Raw genomic sequence first — 19,283 nt, 5'->3', positions numbered from 1 at the left:
ATCCAGCTGCACATCGCTCCCAGTGCTCCAGCAAACCACAATAAGGCGCGAACGTTGAGGTAATACAATAATCCAATCTAGTACAAGCTAACACATCGCTCAGCGCCCTCTGCGCCAACTGTCCTTCTCTTTATCGTCATACCTCCTCGAATCCCTGTCCCTATTCCGCTCTTTATACTCATCTCGTTCTCTTTCCCTTTGGCCGTCGCTAGGCCTGTCACGATCTCGGTCCGATCTCCAATCCCGGTCCCGGTCTCTCCGATCTTCTCGGTCAGAATACCTCGTTTCATCCCTGTCGCTTTCCCTCCGCCGATCCCGATCTCGGTCGTAATCCCGGTCTCGGCGACGCTCACGTTCACCCTCACGGTCTGACCGGTCTCGATCCCGATCCCTTTCTCGGTCTGAGCGAGAAAGCGGTCGAGAAAGTGACCGACCCTCGTCGTCGCTACTTCGTGCACTCGAACTCCCACTCTCTCCATTCGTCTTCACCTGGGCAACATGAGAACCATCCAATCCCTGAGACTTGAACAGCACTAACCTCTGCCACCCTCTTAACGAGCGGGACATACTTCATCGCCGCTTTCCTATTTCTCGACTTGTCCTTGTCCTCTTCGTGAAGTGTATCTTCCGGTCTCGCCTTCGCCCCCAAGCCCAAGAACGCCGGTCGAGCTTTGGGAAGCCAAGGTTCCGTCGGTCCTGTACGTGTCCTGCTTGCCGCTTCGCCCGGTTTCCACCCCATCCCGCGCAAGAGGGCCGCCCCAAACTCCTCGATCGGGACACGCTTGTAGTCGTCCAGCGTCGGTGAGTCGGGACGCGTAACGACATCGTCTTGGTATGCTTCGGCTTCGGTAGGAACGTGCATGGGGATAGTGTCAATGTGCGGTTTCTCGTCTTCCCCCGTGAGGAGAGCGCGAAGCGCCCGCTGCTCAAGTGTCTCTTCAACTTCCATCTTCACCGTCACTTCTTCCTCGGGCTGAACCTTGACTTCCACCTTCTCCTCCATCTTGAAATCATCAAGCTTCGGAGCAGCCAGTGTCAACCCGGCAAGTTGAGGACCAGAATTGATCACATCGCGTGTATCCATTTCTCCCGCTTTCTCCGCTTCCGCACGCTCCCTCGCTCCAGGCGGCAAGTACCGCTCAGCAGCATGTCGTTTCGCATACGAGCTCTGCCTCCAATCCTTGTTCGGAAGCGGAGCAATCACAAGATGTGCAGCCGCAGTCTGTCGGGGTTTATGAGCTCTACCAAAGCCTTGTGGTGAGTTGCGGTCTGCTTGTTTCTGAGATGTGAAAATAGCGCACCGCTCAACTCCGAGCTCGTCAAACCCAGTGATGATCTCATCTTCCGTTCCCTCTTCCTCGCTGCTGTCATCTTCGACCGGAGCAAACCGTTTTTGAGTCCGGGCTAGTGGGCTAGAGCGTGAGGCAGCTGAAGAGCGCGCTCGAGCAATTCCCGGTGGTAGAAGCCGGCCATTGGGACGTGATGGGGGTGGCTCAAGGTCGGTCCTTGCCACTGGTTGAGACGGTGAAGCCGAGGGTGGAGGACGACGGATGGTGAATGAGAGCTTTCCTTCGGACATCTTGTGCGGTGGTGGTAAGAGTGCAAGATGCAACGGAGGGAGGTGCAAGAATTCGACTCACTCACAACCGGAACCGAGAAGCACAGCCTCCCGGATAAAAAGAAATAATGCGCAACACACCAAGCTTCAAGGTGGTTGAGATGGTGGTAACAGCCTCAGACCCATGCTGTCCAGGAGTCAGACTCCTAAAGGCTCATACCAGAGCAAATTCATTAAGCTGGGCAGGTACAAATACTATATTGCATGACACTCATGAGACCGTTAGCTGGACTACCGCTCTCCCTACATACCCGCTACCGAGCTGCGTGAATTTGCCATACATATATGCATTCACGATGTTACAGTGCACACCAAACGTGAGATAAGGGGGACTAGTTCGCGGGAGCCATGCACCGGTCGGTGGACAGCCCGTCGTCCAACGAAGGGTTACCCCACCATGTCGGGAAGGCATACGCCGTCCCTGAAGCACCGAAGATGGCAAAGTTGAGCACGAAAGAAATAACCTGAGTGCCACCGTCCAACGCGCCGGCGACGATGTAGTTGTACTTCGTGAACCAACGAGGGTAACGCGTGCGGATCCACCATTGGGAGACGATACCCAGGACGATGGCGGGGGTAACCGAGGAGTTGATACCAACGGACAGATAGCAAGAGTACTGCATGATGATGGCGGTGTTGATGTTGTTGATACCCCAGTGTGGGCGGAGGCGGTGGATGAGGTAGAAGGGCAAGGGAAGGCAGACACCGATGGCCAGGGAGATGGGGACCATGCGGTAAACGCCGTGCGGGCTAGAGAACATAGGGTCTGCGAGCGCACCCCATGCAATGGCGTTAGAGTTGTAGCCTTGCGCATTCTGGCCAGACCAAAGACGAGTACCTGAGACAGACAGGAGGGCGTCACGATTTGCCTTGATAATGGAAAGCATCATCACGTAGTTGAGGACAGCGCCCACGACGGTACCCGCCAACTGGACGAGGAAGGTCATGCGTGGCGCAAGTTTGATGTACTGGCCGAGCTTGAGGTCCTGGAGCATGGCAATACCCTGGTTCATTGGCGTCTGGCCGTACAGAGCACCGTACATGTTTGCGATGGGGTCGCCAGGAACCATGTATGCGGTGATCATCTGGAAGAAGCCAGCACCGGACGAAGTGAATTCATAGAACCCGAGAATGGCAGCGAGGATGCCGTAGACGAAGCAGAGGAAGAAGCCGATGGCCAGGAGGACGATAAGAGTCCACCAGGGGAGATGGGATTGGCCCGTATAATCCGTGGCTTGCGAAATGCCGAAGGCAATCACTACACCTTGGTGATTAGCAAGCGTCAAATATCACTATAATGAACTGCGCACCCAAAATTGCAGCGAACCACCACTTTGGGACTGGCTTGTAGACCTTCATCTTCTCGAAGTGCGGGTCGTGGACCACGTAAGGAACACGGTTGAATGGGTTGAGCGAGCGCATGAACGGTCCAATGGCCTCCCAGTAGAAGAGCCAGGGGTGAACAGCCGCCGCACCAAGTGCCAGGTTAGAGGTGATGAGGTACAAAGCATTGGTGGCAGAGAAGTAGGCGGGACCGAGCTCAGCATACTTGGCAGGGTCATACTTGCCATTGGTTAGCAGTGCCGTCTGGTTGTATTGAGAGCCGTCGGTGGCGAAAATGGCTTGAGACATGAAGGGGAAAGACAGGCCATTCCAAATGTTGCCGTAATACACACTAGCCATGAGGATGTAGGTCAGGCAAATGCCGATATCCATGTTAAGCTGCGTCCACAGTGGGTTGATGAGGCAATTGCTTCCAATAAGGTTCTGTTTTCATGCAAATCAATATCGCTGACTTTTTTTTGGCCTCGGTAGAGCGAACACACCCAGTCAAAGCACCAGGAAAACATTCCCATGCCTTCATTGTTCGACCCACCACCGAAGACGTTGCGGATGACCTCGCCACGGCCATTGGCGATCATACAAATGATCGAAAAGGCGGACAGGAGAGGGAAGATCCACTGGGGGATGATCTCGTAGAAGAACATGAAGGTGAAGATGATCCAGAAAAGGCGGACACGCTTCGAGCTCATCGCGTTGTCGTAGTGAAGAGCCTGGAACAGGTTCGCCGGTGAGATGTTGGCCGGCCAGAAGCAAACGGTTGGATAGACGAGCAGGTCCATGAGGAAACCAGCATAACCGTATCCGATAAGTTGGGAGGAGATCAGGGTGAAGATGGCAATACCGGGGTTGACTTCATTGCTGTAGTACAGATCCTGTACGGACAAGACCTGAATACCTGTTGCAGAGGTAGCGGCGGTTGAAGCCATGATGATGATCGCAACATGCTCTGTGGGCGGTGTCAGGGTTCGGCCCCAATTAAATTACCAAGAGGCAGCTTGCTTACCCTTGATGTTGAAAGGACCAGGGTTAAGCCACTTAAGGGGGCCCCACCGGGGAATCAATGCCATAATGTTGCCGAGCCAGTAGGAAATAACGAGGAGGAAAAGCCTCGAGACCGTGAGGGTTTGAGGCTTGAAGAAGTAGATCTGAGCGAGAACTGCACCGAACGCAGACAGACCAAGACCGAGGAACCATGTGCGGAAAGTGAAAGCTTTGAGTTCGGGGTCATCACGCGTAGAGAGCACCTTGATGGCGACCTCGTAGGCATCCTGGGGACCATTGTTAACAATTCCGGCTTGGCTGCACGTAATAGTATGGTCATTTCACCTTGACGCGGTACTCCTCCTTGCTGGCCTCGTCTCGCTCGATCTTCATCTCGAGCTCTTCAACAGCTTCGAGCTGGGCAACGGCGACATCATCTTCGCTACTTTGTTTGAAGTCTTTGCCACTCCCGTCCTCGATGTCCCCCGAATGGGAGATTATCGGCTCGAGAGGGTGAGCTTCATCGATGGCGACACCATGGACATTAATGATTTCATCACCGTTGGGACGTACTTCCAACTTCTCGTGAGACATTATGCCTCCCTTCTTGTCGGTCGACGAGGACTGGTGAAGTGGAAGGGGGAAAGGGACGACCAATGGAGGGAATGTTATCGGACAACGCTACATTATAAAGGGTCTCTGCCGTGACCCTCCCAGGTGACCCTTGGGGGCAGTACCAGAAGAGTCAATAGAGAGCGCCATGGAGAAGCACGCGACTACAGGCGGCGGAGATCGAGACGATAGCACATATAGTTAGCACATGGTGAGGCACTTGCGGAGATTCTGCTCCACTCCAGGATAATCGAAGATAAGGAGTGGAACACACGAGCATTTAGAAAAAGAATACATGTCCCGAGCTGGCCAGTGGCAGTTGCGACCTTGTGGGGAAGTTGGGAAGAAGCGACAACGGACGTGTGCACCATTCAACACTCAACGGAATCAAATGTGAAAAAGAATGCACAGCCATATTTTAATCCCGTCTACCTGATCATGATAACGGGTGTTTACCCGTGAGAGCTCCTCCCCCTTACACCCTGGCCGGCTTTGTCTTGCTCTGGCCCATCACAAGCCCAAATCGTCCCACGATATCCCATTACAATCACAGCGTCTAAAATTAGGAAGCCAATTCTGGCCACTGATGACCTCGAAACTTCCAACATAGAAACCAAATTAACGAAGCATCGAACCAAGCACCAGGAACGCATCATTCTGCCCCGCCACGCCACAGCGCTATCATTTCACCAGTGAAATGCTATTGAGGACCAGGTGCGGATCAGAACCCACCACGAATGGCGGCGTCCGGTGCTGACCGACCAAGGGAAATGTACAGCCTTGCGTGATGTGTGAAACCGAGATATCCGGCAACAAAGCTAAGAAAGGCAGACTGGGCAACGCAACCGGGGGAATCACCAAGCATCTCGGGGAGGTTGCCGAGTAAGGAAGAATTATGATGAACTTGCCCTTGCGATGCGCACATGGGCAGGACGGGCGATAAGAGGCGGCTGCTGCTGTTGTGGGGAGCCTCGTCTCCGATATTTTCCTCATACAGTCCTTGGACGATACTAAATCCCTGGAAGTGAAACCGTAAAGTTGTCCAGCAGCCGGCCCGTTGTGTTTCCTCGGAGGCTCGGTACAGTTCTGAATTGGCCGAGCACGTCGCCTGACACAAACCCGCATGGATTTATGGGGGGCTGAGCAATTGATGACATATTTACGAAAAGAACTGATCGAGTCAAGAAGTAACCGCCGGCTGAGTGCGACTCGAAAGGCACACAGCCATGTGGTAACCTGAAGTTGCATGCGTTGTCCTGGGATGTCCCGCGCGTTCTTTTGCTTCCGTGGCACCGCAGTGATTGGTAAGTAATTCGGACTCTATTGATCTTCTCTCAGTCCATAATCACGGAGCCTTTCTCATCACCTTCATCTCTTCCCGGAATAAAAGCATAATTAACTCCGTGGACTCCTCTATCGATGTTTCTCAGTGTTGGGTCTGTACTAGTCGTCGCCGCATCAAACCGCAATCCTCCGATAATTGCAAGGCGAACTCCGGTATAGCAAGCGACCCCAGCTCTCTACCCATTCTTTACCGAAACACAAATCTCCACTCAATTTCAGTCGTGCGACTAACATTGCCGAATTCTCGGGACGCGCATGGACCATTCAGAATTTCTCTGCGATGCCGTTGCTTCTCACTAAGCACCTCATGGGGGCTCCCACAGGCACATGGTTCCTTCGGCGCTCTCCACATATCGAGCGGAGCGCTGGTGATTAGAGTGCACTGGCGCTTATCCTTGTCCGACCAATGCTTACTTTGATTGTGGCAAACATGAAGCCACCCCGCTCACGGCATGTTTGTGTAGGTTCCTGGGGAACTCAAAGATAATTGATTCTTCGGTCCGGTCTCGTCTTTCGCGCCATCAATCCGCCAGGCGTAACCTATCGTCGCCTTGTCCACCGTATGCACATCGCACGTTCTCTTATCACCTGATTTGGGCTCATGCTTTCCCTTATCATCTGACCTTTCCGAGATAGCGCAAGCGGAGGGTGATCGTGTGCAGTAACGGTGGCGATCACCTAAGCCATGAGATCAGGACACGGAGCATCCAACGGCAGCAATTATTCCAAAATCGGTAATGTAATCATCCACATGCTTTGGTTCACCTAGCAGAATACCTAATATCGTTGCGAAACTCTCACCCGAACTAGGAGAAATCTTCCGAAAACTCCGTTTCAGTCGGAACCGTCACGCATGAATGTCCGTGCTTCGAAAATGTGGCTGGCTAACCTCGGCTGGAAAGAAGCAATGGAGTCGTTATCATTGCACATGTTCTAATCGCAGCAATATAATCCCTCGCAGCCCTAGGGCCACTGCGCACACATGTTCCGTCGAATTCTTGTCCAAATGAAGTGTGCCTGAGGTGCCTAGCATTCTTAACATGATAGATACACTATCTTCCTGTTATCGGGGAAGAAGAGTATTTGGTCTATTTCGAGCCTGACCCAGAAGATGGGAAGAAACGTAATAGGAGACGCATGGTTCCCTCACGCACCACCTGGCAAATTCTTCGGATCTCAAGCGTCATTATATTCGGAAGATGGCGCGATTGGAAAGACGGTTGTCGTTATCAGAGCAAGCAATCATAGGCCCGAGTATTCCGACAAGTCCGCTTGTATCGTGATGGGTGAAAGGAAGCACTGGCAGGGGAATGGATGACTCGTCGGTCTGCTAGCTGGCCAGACTGCTGGTTTGCTGGCGACTTCGCACGTAGTCATGACATGCCAATGTCCTCCACAATGGCTAAGGTGTCCTGATTGTTATGGAACTCGGTGCCCAAGTAGGGGATATACCATGATCAATTGTGAAGATAACGTAATGCCGAAAAAGTCAGGTCATCTAGCCAGTCCTACATGCCAGTCATCCACGGATCGTCAGCCCTAACCCAAAGGATCGAAGTCCTTCCAGTCCGTCTTCTTCGCATCTCCAGTGGAAGCTCCCACTTTGGTCGGAACAAGGATGCCAGTGCTAGACTGGGCTAATGGTGGTATGTTGAAGGGGATGGGTGCTGCGCCGTATGAAGGGGGGTTCGCGGGGGCCACCGGAAGGCCAAAAGATAGGCTCGTGGTTGGGAACGACGGCGGTTGCATTGGGAATGGTGAGCCTCCAAGGGACACGGGTGGTTCAAGAGCCATGCTGATATTATAGTTTGGCTTGGACGTCTGGAATGAACCGGAGGGCGTCTGGGCATGCGCAGATATCGGTTGAGTTTGAAGGGGCGCCCAACTACTAGCAGCGAGCGGGGAAGAAGCTCGTTGGACTGGTGGAGCATATCGGTTGACACTCGACAGCGGTGGTATTGAAGAGGAAGAGATGGTGCGTTGGGATATAGGTGGAGATGTCAGTGATGCAGATCTTAATGGTGGAGAGGATACCTGGGCCGCAGGTCTGGGGTTGGTAGAAGTTGTGAAGGACGTCTGTGGCAGGGGAGGGAAGGTGGTTGCTGGACTGGCGAAAGTAGAAACGGTGGTTGATGCTGGGGTAGACTGAGCACTGATGAGCGTGACTCGCTGTGAGTACTTTGGTGAGCTTACCGCTGCCCCGGCTTCTGCGAAAATGCTATCCCATGGATCAACCTCATCCCACGAAGATGTCGACGGCTGAGTGGACGAAGTCCCATTCATGGCTGCCACAGGCCTTGGACTTGACCCGCCGGCAACAAGGTCCTCGAAATTCATTTCACCGTTCGCGGCCATGACAGATTGAGATCCCGAGATTCCACCGGATGTTTGCTGTTCGATCCTTTGGTTTTCGCGCAGATGCTGCATCTGCTCGCGTTCAACACGGTCCCCGAGAGAGCGAATGATCCTGAATACTGGGTGAGACCAGTGGTGAGGTGACTTGAATCATACTTACTTCATAAAACGAGCGAATTGGTCAACGGAAAGCAGAGGGCCCATAGACATCGACCATAACTGTGGTAGCACAAGAGTTGCAACAGCCTCCCGGTCCACTGAATAACATTAGCGTACTGTGCGTCACGCCGCACAAAACGCACACCTTTCAGACCCATAGCTTCATGCACATCTAGTGTTGCCATCTGTGTCATAATCAGAACGGGTCAACCAGAAATGGAGACAGAAGTACCATAACAGATGGTTCTGTCGATTCCACATGAGAAACATTTAAGTGATACACGATGAATTTTCACACCTTTGGTTCGTATCCGTGCCAGTAACGGTACCATCTTCTGGGTTAGGGTTGTCTAACGAACCCCCATTAAGCATCTGCAGCACATCATAATTAACTGCACACGCACAGTGTCCAGCACTTTGACCAAATGAAGGAAACACATCAGCGTGTTCACTTTAACGGACAGAACTCTTGTCCTAGTGAACAACAACTGAACACTGGGTAAGCATGCGACATCAATTTGGCCCTTTGTGAGCGTACCGCAATCTTCGGGAACAGCACACTCTGCACTTCGCTGTAATCCACTGTCTCGTCTACTTCAGGCACAGCGGTGAGCGCCCGTTCCTGGACGTTGACGTGTTCTGACTCCAGTGCGGCGTAAATCAGGGGCATGACGTCTGGATCCCGATGATCAGCACACTCCTGATTGATAAGAACTGCTGTTCGCTTACGCTCTTTAAATACCGCGGGGGTAGTTTTCTCCTGAAAGAGCTTCAGATTGTCTAGGAGAGTAATCATATTCTGCGGCGGATCACGGATCTGGAATAATGGCTTGATATTGGGCAAGACGATCTGAGCGAACTGCTCCTTCGATAGAGACTTGGAGATCTCAAACACGTTCGGGAGGATGAAAGGGAGTAGCCAAGTGTCTTTCATCTCCTCAACCAGGCTGGGAAGGATCTTGCGACGCTTGAGGCCTTCTGAGAACCGAGGTAACACTTTGAGTAGTCCTTTCATGAAGGTCGCTTTCTCTTCCTTCGGCTTGGCGCTGAAGGTAGACCGTTCGAGGAAGTTGAGAGTGGATATGGCGAGGGAAGAGAAGAAGGGCTGCTGGGGGAGAGTGGCGGTGGTTAGGCGGTTTGCTGGACTTCGTGTGACCAGGTGGTTTACAAGATCTGCCATAGATGGTAAGCATTGTTTTCAGCAGAGACGGAAAGACACTGAAGCTCACCGAGCAAGTCTCCTCCCATCATAGCATTTTGGATAGCATTGCCGCTTCCTAACCTGGCCGCATTTTCTCGTAAGGTGTTCATACTGCCGTGAGTCGCGAACGGTGGTCGACCATAATTATGTACGGAATAAAGCACACATCCGAGCGCGTACATATCGCTCGCGACAGTAATTTGCTCGTCGATCGCATATTCGGGAGCTGCAACATAAATTAGGCCGATAGTCGTTCATACGTGTCGTGCCGCTCACCCAGATAATCGAACTTCCGTTGAGCATAGAGCAACAAGCGATTATCGTATTCCGGGAACTCCCACCGTGTGGGAGTCCCATCAGGCTGACTAAGAGGCATAGTCAGACCCAGGCCGCTAAGCTTCCAATCACCCTATCGATGTGCTTAGAGAACCACGCATGATGCCAGTTGAAGTCGCACCTTGCTGTTAATAAGGATGGCTTCCGGACACACGTTCGAGTGCACCAATCTTGCTGATGTGTGCAAGAACTCGAGGCCTTGCGAAAGAGTAAGCATTTGAAGCATGAAAATGCCATTTGCTCGTACCTCGACATACTTGCAGTAGGCCTTTTTGAATCTAGCAGGCGGGTTAGAACATCCGCGAATGGGAGAGTCGTACGGCGCACCTCAACCTCGTCCAGCTCTCCAGAATCCGCTCCGCTTCCTCCTGAGCGCCTCGAAACGGGAATAGACAGGGCAAGTGAAGACGTTAAGGGTTCGGTTGCGAATATAATTTCTCCTCTGGCTATGGCATCGGGACGGGTTGAGCTCTTCTAGACCAAACTACGTACCGGGTCTCTTCCATTGGTTCCACCATTTCTGAACCAGTCTCAGTTTCCTATCAGGTATAATATTTTCTCAAATGACTCACCAAGAATACAAGGATGTCGTAGTCGGGAGAGAGACGATGCCTACATAGCAGCCCGCAGCTCCTGGTCAACCTAACTCATAGCTCGTGGAAAAGTCCTCACCTCATGCTTCAAAACCTCTACAATCCGTTCCTTCCCTGCAGCTCCCATCTTATCCACCGATCGCTTCTCGAACGACCACACGCTGACCTGTTTCGCAGTGACTTTGTGCGTCGCAGCCTGGACCTTCCAGGGGCCGACATTGAATGTAGGTGTAAGGGTCGACTCCGGGAGGGCGGTAGAAGAAGCTCCAGGCTGTCCGATGGTATAATTCTGCGAGATGGCCGTGCCTCTGATGAGAGAGGTAGCAGCGGCGAAGATGCCTGCCATTGGGATGAAGTGCGACGGTGGGCAGGGATTTCGTCCGGTCGTTACTGTACTACTTGCTCCTGGTCAGCGGTCCTTCCACTCATGTTACGCGCTTCGAGCGGAGGCATTCCGGAGAACCCTGGCCGGAGCCGAGCACGGACTTCATTTCTATCTAGCTTTAATCGTGTGGAAAGTAAACAAAATGCACAACAGAATGAATGAAAATGCTCTGAGAGGCCAGCAAAAGAATTGAAGTGTGAGCATATAAATCATGTGAGCTGAGGGCAAGGTCACGTGAGTCCTAGTCCACTACCAGAGATCGTCAACTGGATGGTCCCTAGCTGCTGAACGCTCACTGCGCCGACCACCCTCCCAAGCGCAAGATGGACGAGCCCCTCGAAGTAGGCGCGACCTTCCCAGCCCCTCCAAACCTCTACAAACGGTATACAGTCCCCAACCTCTCCCTCCTCAAGAAGCTTCATGTGCACGGCCCTTCCGCGCTCGAAGACGAGCCAGACGTTCCAGAATGGCTGAGCGAGTTGGACCCGCCTAGGGTGGACTGGGTGGTCGAGGAAGGGGGATATCACAGTTTTGGCGAGTTTTGGCCTGTGCGTTCCCATACCGATCTGCTCTTCATCTTGAGTGTTGGGCACTGCTCACCTGGTTGCAGATCCCGAGTCGTGAGCCTACGCTAGCAGAAGTAGGCCTCGTCCAGCTATACGACCCCCAAGCGCGAGGTGCGTCCCCCTCCTCCTCTCCCACCAACCCCACTAACCCCCCACAGACCTGCGCCCCGCTCTACACTCCCTCCTCCGCACCCTACTGCACAGCTACCACACCCTCCTCTCCACCCTTCTCTCCGGCCCCCAAACCCACCTCGGAAACTTAGAAGCCCAAGCCCAAGCCCAAGCCCAAGCCCTCGACAGCCCTGTGTTCATGTACACCGAATGGATGCGCGCCGCGGGGGTGAATATGATGCATGCTGTGAACAGGCTGAGGGGGATGCAGGCCAGGGTGGGGCTGGAGGGGGTCATGAGAGCTAGGGTGGAGGAGAGAAGGAGGAAGGTGAGGGAGATCAGGGGGTGCGTTATTCTACTACTCTACTCCTACTACTCCTACTACTCCTGCTCCCCCCACTTCCCACTACTCCCACCTCCCACTACTTCCACTCTTTCCATCCCTTGTTTCCCGCACACGCTAACCACCAGCAGGAAATGTAAATCCATAGAAGAAGAGCTCCAAAAGCTGCGAGATCGCGCCAGGAGACTAACCGCAGCCCGCGACCAACTGGTGCTCCACACAGCCGAAGCCGAAGAAGAGCCTTCCAAGGAACCAGCAACGATAGCTCATGTCGCGGAGTGGGTTGCTCAAGTCTGATCTTTCCGTATGTATTACATATACCCAGGCATCTTATACCCTTCTTTTCCCCTCCCTGGCATGTACTGTTCCACCAAAAGCCTGTACGACCAAGCATAACGAACGGTATATTCCAGCCAATCCCTAAAGTACATACATTCCCCCATCAATCGGTTCAATACTCCGTCATGAGCAACGACCTCCCCACGCCATACGCACTCCTCTTCCTCGGCCTAGCAAGCAAGTCCACATCCTCCGAATCGAAAAAGCTGTATCCAGTAGTGAGCGCCTCCTCCTCATAGGGCGTCGCTGTGCCCGAACGGTGCTCGTGCTCGTGCTCTTCGTACGGCGTCCTGCCCTCGCTATACTCCGAGAGAGCGATCGGTTCCCCCGTCCTGCCATCCCTCAGCACCCCCCCATGATCGACAAAAGACCCCGCGCGCTCGTTCGCCGCCCGGTAGATATGTATAATAAGTTTCTGCGCTTCGAGCATGTAGGAACGGAGGGTGTCGAGCCACCTGCGAGTCTGGAGATGTTTCGTCGCCGCACAGATGGAGATCATGTCGTCTTTGATTATGTAGCCTACGCCTATCCCGTCGGCTGCTACGGGTCCGAAACCGAATAGGCGCAGAGCGGGGTTGCCGCAGTTCGACGTACTGATTATGCTTGTGCCGAGGACGGTGTACCCCGGGTCGGTGAAGATGCTTGGGAGCTTGGTAGCGGTCCCGGGCTTGCCACTGCCGTTCTCGTTCGCTTGGATCTCTCGCTGCAGAAGGCAGTACATCGCATACAGCACGCTGTGGGCACAAGAACCCTTCAACTCCCGCCCACACACAAAAATCAAAGAACAAGAAAGCACTTACCGATCCTGTCCCAAACCAACCGAACACTCCTTAGTCAACCTGACATGGTTCTCACACGCCTTGCGCAAAGCCGCAATCTTCTCCCAAGGGGAATGCTTATCCGAAAAGTAGGTTTTGATAAACTCGACACTCTCGGGCTGGACAGTCCGGATGGCCTCGGTCCGCCCGTGAAGGAAGGCCTTGGTCATGGCCGGTTCGTAGGTGGTCTCGATCCGCCCTGCCCTGGTTTAGCGCCGAACACCGGACACTGGACGCTCGATAAGGACGCACCGTACAGCCCGTAGTAGGCAGCCTGGAAAGCCATCTGCACGAACGCATCTGGGGAAAACCCATACTTTGTAATAAAGTTCTTTCCATAGTCCCTAAATTCCAGGACCTGCAGTGCATCAGCCAAGTTTCACCGATTGATAATTCCGCGTGGCAGAACCCACCTGACAGTCATTCTGGCAAATCAAGTCGCTCAGCCTCGTCTCCGCGAACCGGATTCCAGTCTTGACCTCAGGCGTCATAGTCCACTCGAGTTTCTTCGGCGTGGAATGAATATGTTCCTCCGGTTCCTCTTCCGCCAAATGATGATGATGCCCCTTTGGCTTGTACGATTTCGCGTGCGGCGAGAGAGAGACTTTGAACAGCGTCGGTGCGGAGGGGTTGATCGACCGTGCAAGGAGGAGCAGGCACTCGGTATACACGTCGGCTGCAAAGCGGAGTACGGTGTGCCCGTCCACGCCCGTATGTTCAAAGTTTATCCCTGCGGCCCCGTTCTCGCAGACGATGATCTGGAGCTTATCGTACCACCTATTAGTGCAGGATCCGACCTGAACGCCCTCCTCGAGCCGGTAAGTACCGCAGAGGAAGTTGCCACACATCTCCGCTGTCGTGCTCGGCGTGTGGTCGTCCAGGCAGACGATGAACAGCGCGTCGTCGACAACCTTGAGACACATGCGGTTGCGCCGGTGTTCGTGTAGCGTCTGGCGGAGGCTGGACCAGATCTTCCTGTTCTCAGTAGTGAGCAGGCCGATGCTGTTCGTAGACACCTGTTCGAGGGGGAGGGAATCCGCGTCCGCGCATATAGCCTGGAGGTTGCTCAGGATCTCGCGCTCGGTGAGCACAGGCCGACTCTGCGAGTCCAGCACGTCAAAGTAGTATATCTGTCCACGGCGGGAAACGCAAATATGCCGCGAGCCCTCGTTGCTGTCCATCCTGCACCCGCGCTGGGTGGGGATACGCGCAGTACCGAAGAGACGCGTGTATTGGTACATGTCGAGCGGGCGGCCGCGGAACGAGTCGGGCTCGAGGATCTCGTGTCGGAGGTCGTGGATGAACCCGAGGGAGGCAGCGATGAGCGATGCTGCGCGGGTGAGCTGCGAGCCGCGCGAAGGGGAGGGGTCGTCCCTGGACACAGAAAGGGGAACAATCAGCGTCTTGTCCAAGCGCATACACAAGACTCACTCAAGGACAAAGTAAGGGTTAAGACTGAGCACGACAGGATCGGTCGTGCTCAAATAGCTCTCATACCAAAACTCCTCAATATAACTCGCCTTATCCCTCGCATACTCCTCGAGCTCCTTCTGCATCCTCTCCCCCTCCCCTCCAGGCCTAAGGAACTCCTCCACCGCTTTACGCGTGACACCGTGCTCGGAGGGGTCTTGCAGGCCCTCGAGAGCGCGGAGGTAGCGCTTGCATGTGTCCGCCAGAGGGGGAATAGGGAGCTTTGGAAGCTTGGGTTGGCCGGCGAAGGTCTTTCCGTGAGGCTTGTGCAGTGTGGCCTTGGGAGTGAGCAACGGTCCTTCGGAAGTACCATTCCCGTTCCCGTTCCCTTTGGCGTTCCCATTCCCGTTGAGACCGATACCTTCGAAAGCAGCCTTGATCCCGTCGATAGTAGGTTTGGTCTTGATGCCATCCACTACCGCATCCGCCTTTGCCATAGGGGCAGTGACAGTCGCAGGGACAGGCGTCATCGGATGGTCACTCACAAAGGTAGTTCCAGAAGGGAGAGTGACGATATGTTCTTTCGCCGGTACCAAGAGTTCGCGGTCAAAGACGGGGGGAGGAGAAGGAGCGTCTGCGAATCGTCCCTCGGTGGATGATTTAACCCCTGTGGAATGGGTGGATGTACCTGTGCGCCCCATGCTCTGGTCCAGAGTAGGCATGGCTGTGTGGGGGGGGGGGTGAGAGGGGTGAGGGGCGGTCAGCGTGAGGTGATAAGCAAGAGATGGCTCATCCATGCCGAGTCAATCATCACAGACTCCGCATTTCCCCGCACTCTCCTCTAAGCAGTGTCAGCAGAGGAATTCACTTCACCAAGCCTAAAGGAGTGGCAGTGCACATTCTTAATGGTCAAGTGCACATCTCTTCGGGCAGACTCGGATCACGCTCACTTTCAACGCGCGTGAAATTTCCCCCCCTCTTCCGTTCATCTGCGGAAGACCAGAAAAGGAACTCTCCGCCGATAGGGTACCCCGGCGCGTAATATCAACTCGGACCATTCGAGGGACATCACCCCTTTTACTCCGCATAATCATTTCCCTCCTGCCCTGAGATGCGGGGCAGATAATGGGGATCGGCATCTCCGGTCGGACCCGAGGGTTCTACCACCTGAAAATAAGGTGGGTGGTGAGAAAGTTTTGTGTGGGGTTTGGGTGGTTAGCTACCTTGGAAGGTGAGAACGGCTCCGGGATGACCCGATCGCACGATCGATGGCTATCATCATCATCATCCATGCAGCCTCACAAGAACCGTCATTAGATTAACCAATATCCAACAATAGGGAACAGTGCTCGAGTGCGGGTGCGGGTACGGGTGTGGTGCGGGTGAGGGTCCGTTCTAGTCTAGTCTAGTCTGCGGGGTGGGCCATGTACAGCAGCTGGGTGCGCCGCGTGCAGGGCGGAGAGCGCCACCGGATGTGATACTGTTATACGTATTGCGCAAAGAAGGGGATGAGACTCTGGGCGAGAGTGTACGAGAACACCAGTTTGGGGCCTACGACCAATATCTACCACACGCAGGTTAGCCCTTACTCCCGCCACACGCCCCACACGGGGCACCACAATGCCAATGCCAATGCCAATTCACGCACCTTAGGCGTCAAGCCCTTAAACAGCGCCATCGGCCCCTCCTCCCTCATCAGTTTCGCAAACACCATAAACCCCGAAACCTTGGTCTCAAAGTTCTGGTTCTGGATACGCGTCTTGATCGTATCGAGCGGCGCGGCAACTGTGATGCTCGCCACCGCGCCTGCGACGGAGGCGATAAAGTTCTGGGTCCAGGTCGCTTTGCTGAAGTCTTCTATGTGCAGTAGCTGGGTTTTTGTATATGCCGATGCACCGAAAAGCTGTGCCGTGTGTCAGAATGGGTGGACGGCGGAGGGAGGGAGCGGGACGCACGGCAAATGACCCAGGAGCGTTCCGCGCCATCGTCCACCCCCAACCGCGGTACAGCGTCGTCCCTTCCTCAGCGACGATCCTTATGAACCCCCTATCCTTGAACGCGTCCGGATTGACCTGGCGCTTGATCTTCAGCGCGTCCAGTGGAAGCAACACTACCTCCCCGATCCCTGTCAAAGAGCCCGCTGTGGCGTGCATGATGTTCTTCCCGTTCCTGTCCCCGAAGGTGCCCCTGAACCAGGCACCATACTTCCGGGAAAGGATATCGTTAAACCATGGCTGGCCGCCGAACTTGTATATCCGCTGGGCGACTTTGTACCCTGCTGCATAGCCGAGTCCGGGGAAGAGAGAGAAGAACTTTGTGAACACCGGGGAGGAGGCGTGTTGCCTGAAGATGACTTGGTTGGCACCGGAGAAAGACCAGACGTTGACGGAGGTGTTGGACATGAGCCGCTTGGCGATCGTATCCACTGGATGGAAGACGAGCAGCTCGGCGATCCCTGGGTTGTGTTGAGCGTGTTGTTGGACTCTGTGCAGGATGGTGCGACATACCGGATGTGCCTGAACCGAGGACACGCGCTGTACCGCTCTCCCCTTTCCTACCAGCAGGTGGTGACATATTCTAGCCCAAAGAAAAGAGAGAACGAGGGAGGAGGGGAGGAAAGATGAAGGATGAAGAGATATATGAACCGAGTTGAAGCTGTCTGATGCTTGTGAGAAATATTGGTTCCGTAGGAAATTTGGTGCACGTTGCCTCGATCACGCGCAGGGCATTACATACGCGCTTCAGCGACTGAACGGCGTACTATTGCTCTCTCCTCCTACCTTCTCTTCCTGCTCTTCCTCTAATACCCCCTCTCGGACTGGACCACACAGCGCTGCGAAGACTATGCACACATTCGAGGAAATCGTACAGCAGGAAGAGGCCATCCTGCGCAAAGTCCATCCAGAGCCAAAGGACATCCCTCCCTGCTCGACGCTAATCGACGACTACTTACGTTCCTTCTGTGCGTCCCTCCTTCCTCTTTCCCACAGCGCAGCAACAGCAGCTCACCCCCGTGCCCTAGTACCAGGAAGCCAGATCCGGTCTTTGTACAGGTACGGCAACCTCAGCGGAACGAGCGCGGGCAAGATGGAGGAATTCATGTTCTGCCTGTCGCTGAAAGCGTTCAGCGCTGAAGAACGCAGGGAACGGTGGATAAGGCGGAGGGGGGAATGGTGGGCGAGGAGGAGGATGGGGAGGAGTAGTGAGGATGTGTGGGAGCTTAGGAGGTGCGTCGTGTTTGCGTTCTTATGGGTATGCATGGCTGAGGCGGCAAAGTACACCTCTGCCGGAATGGACTATGCCTCAGGATCCGGATGCGCCTAAGACGGTATATACGTGATCGTGATCGTGGGCAACGGATGTTGGCATATTCAAGCCCCCATCGGGGCGAGACGTGCACTTACTCAATCTCAATGTATAATCCCCCAATGGAATACAATACAAGCCAATTCTTTATGCCTAAGCGTCCTTTTTCTCTCACTACCAACCCAAGACCGCCCACCAGCCCAGTGCCGCCCCAAGGGTCGGAGCGAGGGCCCGACCAAAATTCAGCTTCCTCCATTTCTCCAACAAACTGTGCACCTCACTCTCCTCCCTCTCTTCCCTACACGCCCTGCCCTCCTCGCGTGCAACTTCGTCCTCCGTCAGCTCTTTCCGCTCTGCGCACTCCAGCAGCCTGCCGTTCGTCTGCCTCATCAGGCCCAGCGTGTACGGCACGATAGAGAGCGTGAGTGCGCCCGCAGCTGCGTATACCCGCCCGCGGAGGGTGGTGTGCCCCTCGGAGAAGGAGAGGAATGCGAATCCTGCAGCGGCGAAGGCCGCGATGGGGGGAGCGGTGTGCATCCCTGTGTGGAAGAGGTTGCGCCATTGTTGGGCTGCGAGGGTGGCGGGGGAGAGGGCGACGGCGGGGATGGACAGGGAGAAGGCGGTGATGTACCCTGTTTGATAGGAGGTGAGATGTTGACGCTGCCGGGGATGGGGTGGGGGAGACGTACCTGCGAGGTAGGATGCGCTGCCTACTGCGAGCGCTTTGACCACTGTAGTTGCACGGTCTGACATTGTCGTAACAGAGAGACAGAGAGAGAGCACTGTATTCTCCTCATTGGCAAGAGGCTGTTATACCTCGTCCTTCACCAGGAAGGCGGATCAGACTACGGTCATCTGCCTCTCCGAATGGAGCAGTTTGTCCACAAGCGAATGAGATGCGCTCAAAGTTGGGCGCGGCAGGGATTTCACGTCAACTCATGTACACTCACTCCGGCACTGCGGGTCGAAACGGGATATGGTCACGAGCGCTGAATGGGACATTCATGGGTTATGGAACTTTTGTGGCTGGGATTGGCTAGGCTTACTCGGTGCTTCTCTTATGCACAAGTCTATCAATGTCCATAAGAGGAACCTCATAAAGCCTCTCCGCGGAGTACTAGTGTGCAAAAGGGAGGTCTGTATTTCTATAAGACCAGCTTATAACAGGCCCGCCTCGTTACAGGAAGATCTACATCGGCTACTGGATCAGTTTTGGACACGATCCGTGCTCACTTGATAGTGTCAAATCATTGTCGTTAAGCGTATGTTGCATGACCAAGGCAGTAGAATACTTAACGCGAGCATGGCCCTTGGGAAAAAAATGAGTTGGAGTTAAAAGCACATAGCGGAATTTCAACTGACACCGTCTGGTCTACTCCTGATTTGTGCAAGCCTCCCATTTATATTGTTGCAGACCCAGTCACCTGTTGCAAACTATCTGGGTCTTTCAGTGATCTGTTTT

The 19,283-nt window shown here is 54.2% G+C and overlaps 7 protein-coding genes across 7 annotated transcripts; 1 reads left to right on the top strand and 6 right to left on the bottom strand.

Moving 5' to 3' along the window:
• Positions 1-99: 99 nt before the first annotated feature.
• On the bottom strand, positions 100-1,579 carry DACRYDRAFT_118638 (uncharacterized protein; the record flags this gene model as incomplete). Its single annotated transcript, XM_040770627.1, has 2 exons — positions 100-489; positions 539-1,579. 2 exons carry the CDS (start codon positions 1,577-1,579, stop codon positions 100-102), a joined length of 1,431 nt encoding a protein of 476 aa, XP_040625237.1.
• A 190-nt stretch (positions 1,580-1,769) lies between these two features.
• DACRYDRAFT_24398 (oligopeptide transporter) lies at positions 1,770-4,589 on the bottom strand. Its single transcript, XM_040773672.1, has 5 exons — positions 4,289-4,589; positions 3,966-4,230; positions 3,445-3,908; positions 2,929-3,385; positions 1,770-2,876 (listed from the first exon to the last, which is right to left on the bottom strand). Exons 1-5 carry the CDS (start codon positions 4,535-4,537, stop codon positions 1,951-1,953), a joined length of 2,361 nt encoding a protein of 786 aa, XP_040625236.1. The 5' UTR covers positions 4,538-4,589; the 3' UTR covers positions 1,770-1,950.
• A 2,849-nt stretch (positions 4,590-7,438) lies between these two features.
• Positions 7,439-10,889, bottom strand: DACRYDRAFT_57369 (uncharacterized protein; the record flags this gene model as incomplete). Its single annotated transcript, XM_040775435.1, has 15 exons — positions 7,439-8,366; positions 8,415-8,511; positions 8,559-8,598; positions 8,695-8,763; positions 8,818-8,901; positions 8,952-9,088; positions 9,143-9,586; positions 9,643-9,840; positions 9,891-10,023; positions 10,072-10,148; positions 10,198-10,228; positions 10,278-10,392; positions 10,443-10,470; positions 10,523-10,562; positions 10,623-10,889. 15 exons carry the CDS (start codon positions 10,887-10,889, stop codon positions 7,439-7,441), a joined length of 2,688 nt encoding a protein of 895 aa, XP_040625235.1.
• Positions 10,890-11,251: 362 nt separating this feature from the next.
• On the top strand, positions 11,252-12,326 carry DACRYDRAFT_118635 (uncharacterized protein; the record flags this gene model as incomplete). The annotated part of the gene is made up of 4 exons (XM_040770626.1): positions 11,252-11,476; positions 11,539-11,605; positions 11,653-11,950; positions 12,080-12,326. 4 exons carry the CDS (start codon positions 11,252-11,254, stop codon positions 12,243-12,245), a joined length of 756 nt encoding a protein of 251 aa, XP_040625234.1. The 3' UTR covers positions 12,246-12,326.
• Positions 12,327-12,388: 62 nt separating this feature from the next.
• On the bottom strand, positions 12,389-15,223 carry DACRYDRAFT_24397 (carnitine acetyl transferase). Its single transcript, XM_040773671.1, has 5 exons — positions 14,537-15,223; positions 13,519-14,479; positions 13,358-13,463; positions 13,088-13,304; positions 12,389-13,021 (listed from the first exon to the last, which is right to left on the bottom strand). Exons 1-5 carry the CDS (start codon positions 15,043-15,045, stop codon positions 12,400-12,402), a joined length of 2,415 nt encoding a protein of 804 aa, XP_040625233.1. The 5' UTR covers positions 15,046-15,223; the 3' UTR covers positions 12,389-12,399.
• Positions 15,224-15,828: 605 nt separating this feature from the next.
• Positions 15,829-17,118, bottom strand: DACRYDRAFT_24396 (mitochondrial carrier). Its single transcript, XM_040773670.1, has 4 exons — positions 17,023-17,118; positions 16,471-16,970; positions 16,164-16,418; positions 15,829-16,079 (listed from the first exon to the last, which is right to left on the bottom strand). Exons 1-4 carry the CDS (start codon positions 17,087-17,089, stop codon positions 15,999-16,001), a joined length of 903 nt encoding a protein of 300 aa, XP_040625232.1. The 5' UTR covers positions 17,090-17,118; the 3' UTR covers positions 15,829-15,998.
• A 159-nt stretch (positions 17,119-17,277) lies between these two features.
• DACRYDRAFT_24395 (uncharacterized protein) lies at positions 17,278-18,587 on the bottom strand. The gene is made up of 4 exons (XM_040773669.1): positions 18,511-18,587; positions 17,792-18,453; positions 17,538-17,742; positions 17,278-17,477 (listed from the first exon to the last, which is right to left on the bottom strand). The coding sequence occupies exons 1-2, from the start codon at positions 18,572-18,574 to the stop codon at positions 17,996-17,998; spliced, it is 522 nt and encodes a 173-aa protein (XP_040625231.1). The 5' UTR covers positions 18,575-18,587; the 3' UTR covers positions 17,278-17,477; positions 17,538-17,742; positions 17,792-17,995.
• Positions 18,588-19,283: the final 696 nt, after the last annotated feature.

This window comes from Dacryopinax primogenitus, assembly GCF_000292625.1.
Source record: "Dacryopinax primogenitus strain DJM-731 SS1 chromosome Unknown DACRYscaffold_19, whole genome shotgun sequence".
Classification (NCBI taxonomy): Eukaryota; Fungi; Basidiomycota; class Dacrymycetes; order Dacrymycetales; family Dacrymycetaceae; genus Dacryopinax; species Dacryopinax primogenitus.
This window is presented reverse-complemented; position numbering and strand designations above follow the sequence as displayed.